General features: G+C 51.9%; 1 protein-coding gene across 1 annotated transcript; it reads left to right on the top strand.

Annotated features, from left to right (window-relative positions):
• The first annotated feature begins 1,299 nt into the window (after positions 1-1,299).
• LAG3 (lymphocyte-activation gene 3) lies at positions 1,300-6,654 on the top strand. Its single transcript, XM_014957132.1, has 8 exons — positions 1,300-1,430; positions 1,614-1,785; positions 1,944-2,170; positions 2,375-2,638; positions 2,819-3,112; positions 3,465-3,755; positions 4,017-4,132; positions 6,537-6,654. Exons 1-8 carry the CDS (start codon positions 1,376-1,378, stop codon positions 6,642-6,644), a joined length of 1,527 nt encoding a protein of 508 aa, XP_014812618.1. The 5' UTR covers positions 1,300-1,375; the 3' UTR covers positions 6,645-6,654.
• The last annotated feature ends 2,194 nt before the right edge of the window (positions 6,655-8,848 follow it).

Here is an 8,848-nt window from a genome sequence, read left to right as displayed (position 1 = left end):
TACACCAGTCCCACTCCTCAGGAGGCTGAAGAGCCGCATGTGATGAAAGAGATGAGAGCCATCACCACAACAGGGAGCTGCTGAAGTGAGGCGTACCACTTGCTCTCTTTTATCCTCCACCTTCAACCACCCAGCAGAGGAAAACTAGAGAGTGAGCAAGGATCCTTCCACAGTGAAGGAGTGGCCGCTCTGAGTCACCTCCCTCCCCTCATCCCCAGGAAAAGCCCCAGCCCAGCCTTCAGGGGACAAGCCATGGAGGGGCTCAGGTGTCTGAGACCCATCACCAAGGGCTGATTAAGTCCGAAAGAGTCAGAGCCAGTGGGTTGCTGGAAAGTGTGAGCCACAACAGTGGGGGTTCTCTGAGGTAAAAGGGGCCCCAGGATGGAAATGTATTGCACAATGAAAATCTCAGCAGCTACACGGGAGCTATGATGAGCCCACCTCAGTGCACGAGCTCAGGTGGGTTTTCCCCAGCCCTGGTGGAGGAGGAGGGTCCCTTCCTCACACCCCTCGCAGTGCCACAGCGTGCAGCCCCTCTTCCCAGGGCTGGTTGCTTCTCCTGGATGCTCCTCTCTGTCTCCTCAGACCACCTCAGCTTTGTCCCACACTGCCCCTGGGTTACGGATTGATGGGTTACATGTGCCCTGGTTGGAGGTCACCATAAACCCTTTCCTGCCCTGTGAACTGGCAGCCAAGAAGCCAAAAACTCAGCACATTTGAAGGATTAAAGAAGACCAAAAAAAAAACCCAAACAAAACAACAAAAAAACAGAAAAACAAAAACAACAACAAAAAAGAACAGTAGGAAAGAGACCAACATGTTCTCAAAAACCCTGTAACAATTACAGACAAACTGTAAGAGGCGGAAAGATGAAACCAAAAAAGGTAAGAGATGAAAGAAAAACATGAAGGGCACTTGCTGGGAAGTGTCTTCTACACTTTTTCCATTGTCTATATAGAAGCGAAACTTGTGAGAAAAACAACAGCGACCCGAAGAATTTCCACTAAAAGTTGCTTAGAGCAGTGTCTCCGGTCCCTCCCTCCCCTCTCTCACTGGCTTCAGCTCTGCCTTCACGTGCCTCAGACTTACACGGGTTTCTTGGTCGTGACGCACCTTCTTAGTGATATGAGGAAACTAACTGCCCACCTGCAATATAAGGGCACCTAGGGAAATACTTTGATCAGAGAGAGAGAGAGACAGCACGACAAGCAAGCACGTCCAGCTGACACCCCCTCCTCCACCCTTGGTTCATCCACCCACTTTTAAGATCTTCCTCGCCCATGCCTCATTTTTGCTGACCTCTTCAAGCTTCTGACCTGATCGAGCACAGACCTGAGTGGGAAGACGCGGCCCCCCGCCTCTCCTGGATGCCACCATGAGGCTGGTGTCCCTGGTGCTCTTCCTCACCTCTACTCTGCTGGCTTTCGATGGTAAGAGGGGCTGAAGGTACCAGGGAGGGCAGAGTAGCTCAGTAAGCTGAGTCGGGGTGTTACTTCATCCCTGGTAGGTCTGGAAGGGAGAATTTGTACCTTTCTAACCCCTCCAGAGATGGTCAGGTAGTGCCTTCTGCTCAGTGACTCCCACCCTTTGCTCAGCTCTCTGTCTCCTTACAGCTGGCCACGCACTTCTAGGGCTAGTGGAGGGGGAAAGAAGGGGGCAGAAAGTGTGGGCCAGAGCGGGGAGTTCGGCCGTCCTGCCTTGCCACCTGAACCCCAGAAAGATGCGGAAGAGCTGGAAGCAGCTGCCTGACAAGACATCCGTGCTGTGGAAGCGGCTCGGGGGAAGGTACGCCAGGGCCGAGACAGACCTGTGTCCTTGAGGGGACTGGGGAGGGTGGGAGACACTTTGAGCCCCCCCTTTCTCCTTCCCCAACCTTCTTGCCCCCCTACTCTTGATCTCGCCTTCACCTCTGGCACCAGCTGCTCACTTGCTCCTCTCCCCAGTGCCCACCAGGAGCCACACGTGGTGCTGGAGGTGGGCTACTCCGGCCTCCGGAAGACAGCGCTGCCCATGAGACCCCGGGTGTCGGTCCAGGACTCTGCCTTACGCCATGGCAACTTCTCCCTGCACATCAACCCCGTCCGCAGCGAGGACGCTGGGCTCTATGAGGCACGAGTGGCATATGACACGCAGGTCCGGAGCTGCCAGGTGGAGCTGGGGGTAGTCACAGGTAGGAGAAGATGGACACCCTGGAGAACGTTGATTTTAGGTCCGGGGAGGCTGTAAGGGTGGGATGGGGTGGGAATGTTGTCTGCTCCGGAGATATGGCTGCCCAAGGGACAAAGCTAGGTCAGGAGGGGCACAAAGGGATGGTTTGGTAGTGCCCCCGTGATCACAGCTTCCCCTCCCTCCCCTCCCTTTCTTTTTCTGGCAGTAACCATCAGTCCACCCAGCCCGGTGGTAGAAAACGAGCCACTCTTGTTGAGCTGCAACTCCAGCCACCGGGCCAGCCTTGTGGAGACGTGCTGGTTCCACAACGGGCGGCCAGTCCCCACCTCCGGGTCCACCACCTTCTGCTCTTCACATGGGGCTCTCTCCATCCTCCGGCCAGCCATGAGTGATGCGGGCTCCTGGCGCTGCCAGCTCAGATACTCCGATAACGAGATCATTTCTGCCATGTACAACCTGAAAATTCTAGGTGAGCTTCGCCTCTGCATTGCTGCTCCAGCATCCCCAAGTCACTCCCTTTGATGTGACCGACCAACCCCAGTGTCTCCAGCTTCCCAGCTCCCACCCTGTCCTCACTTCCCAGGCCAGTCAGCTCCCGGTGGAGCTCTTTCCAACCACCAACCCACATTGTCCTCTCTCTTTGGCTCAGGTTTTGATGGCCCAGCTGACCCGGTAGTCTATGCTACAGCTGGGTCTGCAGCTGATCTGCCGTGCACCTTGAACTACCCTCCCAATACCTTTGGGATCAATGTGGTGACAGCCCACTGGAGCCACCTTGCAGGAGGACACTTGCAGGACCGGGGTATCTCTCAGAATTCGAGCAGCAGAAGCTTCCCCCTTCATCTCCCTGCAGTGGGGCCAGGTGATGCAGGGCAGTACCACTGCGCTGTCTCTGTTGGCAGAAAGACAATCAGCAGGGACGTGACCTTGGCAGTGGTTACAGGTGAGAGGAGAGACAGGGAGATGCAGCACCCTGTCTGGGGTCCCCCACTGCTTCCAGATAAGCCTCCCCACACATCAAGTGCAGTGAGCACGGGTTGCTCTTGCTCATAAGTTCTCACCCCAGAGTAGGAAAAAAGGTGCAATTCAGGGCATTGCACTGCACTGGACTCTGCTGAAAGCAGGGGGTTTCTCGGGTAACTTGATTATTCTTCTTAAGACCGAGGAAAACAAAGAAAACAAATTAGAGGAACTAATAATGGAGGGGTGTATTAGAAGAAGGAGGGATGGGGAAGAGAAGTGGAGACCTGCCTGCAGTCAGTCTTTCCTGAGAATGGTTTTTTCCTTTGCTGCAGTCACCCCGAGCATCCAAGGACCGGTTTCTGAGGGGTCTCGCTTGCTGCTCATCTGCAGCCTCACGCACCGCCGGGGACATGAACGTTTCCAATGGAAGCACCTCGACTCAGCCCCCACTAACAGCAAGGGGGCTGTGGCCATCTCCCGTCACCTGGAGGAGCACAGGTCCCAGACGGGTCGTATCTTGGAAATAACCCGAGTGTCACAAAAGGATATGGGCACATGGGAATGCAGTGTATATGGCCCAGAAGGCAGACTGGCAGCAGTGCAGTACGAGCTGCAGATCACAGGTACTCCTCCCCATGGATCTGTAACCGATCCCTTCTTCTCACCCTGTTCAATCTCCTGGTGCCCTTTCCTCTCTCAGCCTCACCCCTTCCTTTTCCCCTTTGATCCCATCGTGTTGTCATCCTGTCTTAGCTCTCACCAGTTCCTCCTGTTTCTCCTTCCCGCACCCTTTTCCAGTTTGCCTCTCTTTGTGCAGTCCCAGCCTTGCCCCCCAACGTAAAATCAACCTTCCCCTCCTTCCTAACTGTAGTTCCTCCTCACAGGTGCCCAAGTCTCCAACCCTCCCACCATCTTCAGCGGGCAGGTTACTTTTGGCCTCACGGTCACCCTCTTCCTCCTGCTTACGGTCTGTGTTCTGGCTCTGGCCCTACAAAAAAGGGTAAGTGTCCATCACTCTGTTTCTGTTAGCTTTCCTGTACAACATCCCTTATTTGACCTTCCCCTGGGTACGCTAGAGACAGCAGCAGAATGTCTCAGGGACACTGCAGCCAGAGGAAGAACGGGGCTCGGGCAGCCTGATGAGGGTGTCAGGGACACGTAGTGAAAGCTCCATCCTGGGCATTGACAGGTCTGGCTAACCCTGGCATTCGTCTGGGGGGAGGTAGGTCAGATACTTCAGAGGAAGGGTAAAACCACCTACCAGACGATCACATCCCAGCCTTGAAAAGCTTCTTGTTTATTCTCGCAGAGATCAAGCCACGCTGTAATAGAGGAGGGTTAATTTCCAGGCTGTTGTAGGTGTCCTCTCCCTCATCCCTTATCTGGATTCTCTGATGTAACCAGTCTCCTGTTCCATATCAATGCCTGCTGGTCCCCAGACGCCAATCTCCATGCAGGTCTGCTGCTGCTGGCTCAGCCCTCACACCTCGGCTGTCTGCTTCTGGCCACTTACTGCCCTTCATTTGCTCAGCTCGTTCCAGTATCTCGTCTTCTGAAAACTCTGCCTTGCCTTTATCATCCCAAAGAGCAGCCCAGGACTGACCCCTCCCCATTGAAAAAAAAAAAAACAAACCTGTGCAAACAAGTCAGACCATTTCTCGGCAGTTTTCATACCGTTTCTCCGCAAATTAATTGCGTGGCAAATTCTTCCTTCAGGGTTTCTCTTTGCTGACAAGGGACTTCTTTTGTGAGTAGCCTTCCACTCAGCTTCTTGGAAAGGGGCCACAGTGAAAACCCCCTTCTAGCGCAGAAGGGGCCAGGGCTCAGAGTGATCTCAGGTTGGGAGAACTTGCCCTGGGGAAAAAGCTGGGTGCCTGCAACCTGCCTTGAGCTGAAGACGAAGGATGCGACAGCACCGATGCAAATTCTTAGCAAACCCTGGTGGCTGGACAGGCAAGATGGACCTTTTTTAAAAAAAAACACTGTGGGTAGCGCTAGAGAGACTCATGACTAGTTCTTTGTCATCAGCTCCTCATCAGCACTGATGGTGAAAGATAATCTAAGGCAGAGATCTACAGTTTCTGGGTGACTCTAGACTGTGCAAGTCGAGGACAGAATGATCAGAACCACACTTTCTGGCCTAAAATGTCAGACAAATAACCCTTTACAGGGTAACTGTAAACCCTCAACTAGCAGGAAACAGGATACCCGGGCGTCCAGCTCTGCTAGTTTAAACAGCTCTAATCCAGCCAGGATACTTAACTGTTGCCTCGAAACATTTCCTCACAGCCTTGCTTTGCCAAGCAAGCAAAGCTCCTCTGTCGCAGCAGAGGTCCTCCACCCACCGATGGTTGTCCTGCCCTTCTCTGCACGGTCTCCCCGGTGGGCTTATCCTTTGTGAGAGTGGAGATGAGGTGCCTCCAGCAAAGACACTAGCTCTTCTCTTGTTCTCTCCCTCTCTCTGCTGGCACTCTCTGAGATTACATTTGCTCTTCTTGCGTTGGTTGAACACTGGCTGCTCACCGGTCCATTGCCCCCACATTAGGAGTTCCTGTTCTGACCCCCTGAGCCTGCCAACGTGTGGTTAGTACTGGTGCCTTTCATTCACGCTGTCGTTCAGTTTTACCCCTCCCTTCTCCTAAAATATCTGGGTCTCAGGTGACATTTTCATCCTCTTTTCTTCCAAATGAGGCTCCTCATTTTTATCAGCTGCATATCCCATTAGCACTTTCACACTCCCTGTGCCATTAATGATTGGTCCCACAACTGATCTTTGAAGACTTGCGCTTATCATTTCTCTACAGCCCGGCAGAAACCTGTCAGCAAAATCCCAGTCCCTTCCTCCTAGCTGAGATCACACCTACCACGCCATTCTTCTACTAATCTCATCTTTCCAGTTGTATTGATTGCCTGTGTGTCACCGTATACCTTGCTGTTATCAGGAGCCCTGAGATCTACCTCTTTTCCACTGTCTAGAAAGTCACTTGTTAAAGCAATCTGTGAAAGTGGTTCGGTCTTTTTAATTTGTTCTTATCTCATTTTGCCTGAACCTTCAGGCCTTTAATTATTCTGTCTGAACAGGTGTTGTAAAATCTGGCATGCCGTTGAACCTGACAATGACCTGGCCATTGCCCAGATCATTCTTTGCTCTCACTTAAGCAAGTCCTGTCTTTCTTATTCCTTATGGCCGTGACACCACAGAGGATGGTGTTGAGCCGACCTTCCCCAGAAGAAACCGTGTGTCTCAAGAGAGTGGGACCCTGGCTCTTCCCTAGCTCTAGGTGGGAACGGGAGCCTTGTGGTTGCAAGCAGTAGGACCTTGTCTTCCAGGGCAGGGAGGAGCCCAGACTTGTGCCATTCAGTCTTGCTTCCATGGCTGATATTGCCCCTTTCTTTCCTTTCAGGCACGGCCTCCTGTCTTCCCAGCGCTGGAAGGGATGGTTGCAGTCACTGTGCCGAAGAAGGAGATGGAAGAGAACCAAAAAGAGAAGATCCAGCAAACTGAGTGCTGACGGGAGAGGGGACACTAGGCCCGGTCTGCATGGGAGGATGAAACTCTGCATGCCATGCTGCAGAGAGATGGGCACCATGCAGAACCTCTCAGGAGGGCTGTAGGGATGGCATGAACATAGCAGGAGGCCATGCGAGCGCTGTACTTGCAGAAGGGCTGGAAGCTGCATACCAGGACAAGAGGAGACTCGCTGCTGCAGTAAGGTGGCAGGCAGCACAGATGCTTTGGAGATATTGGAAGCATTTGAGCCAGTAGCTATTGCCCGCTTCAGTGCCACTTCTCTCTCCCACCCTTTGCCCCTCCTTCACATGCTCTCTCACAGCCTTTCACTGGTGGGACACTTGAACGTGGGAGACCCCTGGAACCCAGCTCCCCTGCAGCCCCATGGTGTCTTCTCTCCTCTGCCCACTTTCTTCTCCCTTTTCCCCACACTGCCCTGCTCCCGCGCTCACTCAGTGGCAGAGGGGACCCCACAGAGGACTGCACATGTTGCACACTTTGAGCGTTTTATTTTATCAGAAACTCATTTTAGAACCTAAAATAAATCTGTCTGACAAAAAAAAACTGCTGGTCCCTGCGTGTGCTTGTGGAGGATCGTGCCTATTGACAGTGCCGGGTGTACCTGTCGGCGTGAAGCAGCTTCTAAGGACTTTGCTGCCTTCTCTTTCTCTTTCAGTTCTGTTTTACTGAAGTTGGCTGTTCATTTCTGACATTTTGACAGCGGGGAAGGGGAAATTAAATGCCACCAGAGAAGAAAGAATCACAGGTTCCCTCTCTCCTTTCTGCTGTGCTTCAGAGCCTTTTTTCTTTCTCCTGTCTGCCTGCCCCTGTTCATTCATTCATTTATCCCTTTAGTCCTCACCTTTTCCTGATAGAACTTCAGTTGATGTTAGGGGTCTCTGTCACTGTCCTCTGGCTAAGGATGTACTTACTTATGTGAGTCCACCAGGTCCCATCTCCCACAATCCTCAAGGGGTTTAGGTTTCACTTAGAGAATTCTCTTCACCTCCTTTCTCAACAGCCATGGAGGACTCTAGTACTGCTCTTGAACAGTCATTGCATGCCACCCCAGAAGAAAGTCCCACTAGTACAGAGAGTCACACATGTAGCTTTTCACATCTGGGTTACTGGGCAGTGGCTGCTCAAGGAGGCGGTGGTACAAAAATGAAACTCTCGGTATCTAGGATGAGAGATTCTCTTGGCTTGAGCAGAGGGCTTCACTACCAGGCCAGCTTTTCACACAAAGAGGTGTTCTTGCTGTGTTGCCCTCACTTTCCCACCAGGAGCTTCAGGCACACGGGTAATTAATGGACTCTGGGATGCTCAGACTGCAGGTAGTAGAGCAGCATCTAAAAAGTCCCAACTAGCTCACTCTAGGGAGCCTGTCTGGACTCCACAGCTCTTCAGCTGCTCAGCTAGCCACATATTTTACTGTAAAAGATACCCATTTCTCCACAACTTCCTGGAGAAATGCAAACAGAGGTGCGAGGTAGACTGGTTTACTTCAACTATCTCATGCAGTTTCAGGGAGATAATGAAACAGAGACCCCATAACAAAGGACAGTCCAGCCCGGTACCAGGCATTTTCCTAGGCAAATGATAATGCTGCAGTTTTTTCAGGTTGGAGTGATCTGTCTAGCTTAGTCTCCTCTCTCTGCCAGATGCTCTGGAGACAGAGAAGAGATGGGTTAGTCAAGAGGTAGCATTAGAGATAGAGAAGAGGTGACATTAAGGGCCAATCCAATATACAGCAGGACCACATCATATTCCCTCAATGCCTGATGGTGGTTTTCTCTCTCTTCTCATGCACAATGGGATGCTCTCTCCTCCTGTAGGTAATACTTTTAGCATTGCCTGTTACCAGCCTGGATGTTCTCATTGCTCAGATGTCTGGCCAGTCTCTCTTTAAACCTGACTGTTTTATTGTACTCTCTCACTTCCTCTGGCAATCAGTACTCAGATCTGCTTATTCACTGCGTGAAAATGGTTCCTCTTTATCAGTTTTGAATTCAAAGCTTCCCACTTTCATCATCTGTTTTCTTTTCTTGTGTCACAAAGGCTGGAAGAAGAGGGACTCCCAATCTATCGTTTCTCAGACGGTCATTATTCTACAGCCTTTTATCACATCCCTTTTTTCTTATTTCCCCAACCCCTCCTGACTCATTGCCCTTCAGGTACAAACCCAAGATTTTGGGGACTTTCTCC

The sequence above is a fragment of the Calidris pugnax genome, unplaced genomic scaffold (genome assembly GCF_001431845.1).
Source record: "Calidris pugnax isolate Ruff unplaced genomic scaffold, ASM143184v1 scaffold225, whole genome shotgun sequence".
NCBI classification, from domain to species: domain Eukaryota; kingdom Metazoa; phylum Chordata; class Aves; order Charadriiformes; family Scolopacidae; genus Calidris; species Calidris pugnax.
The sequence above is the reverse complement of the archived record's forward strand: the minus strand, read 5'-3'. Positions and strand labels throughout refer to the sequence as shown.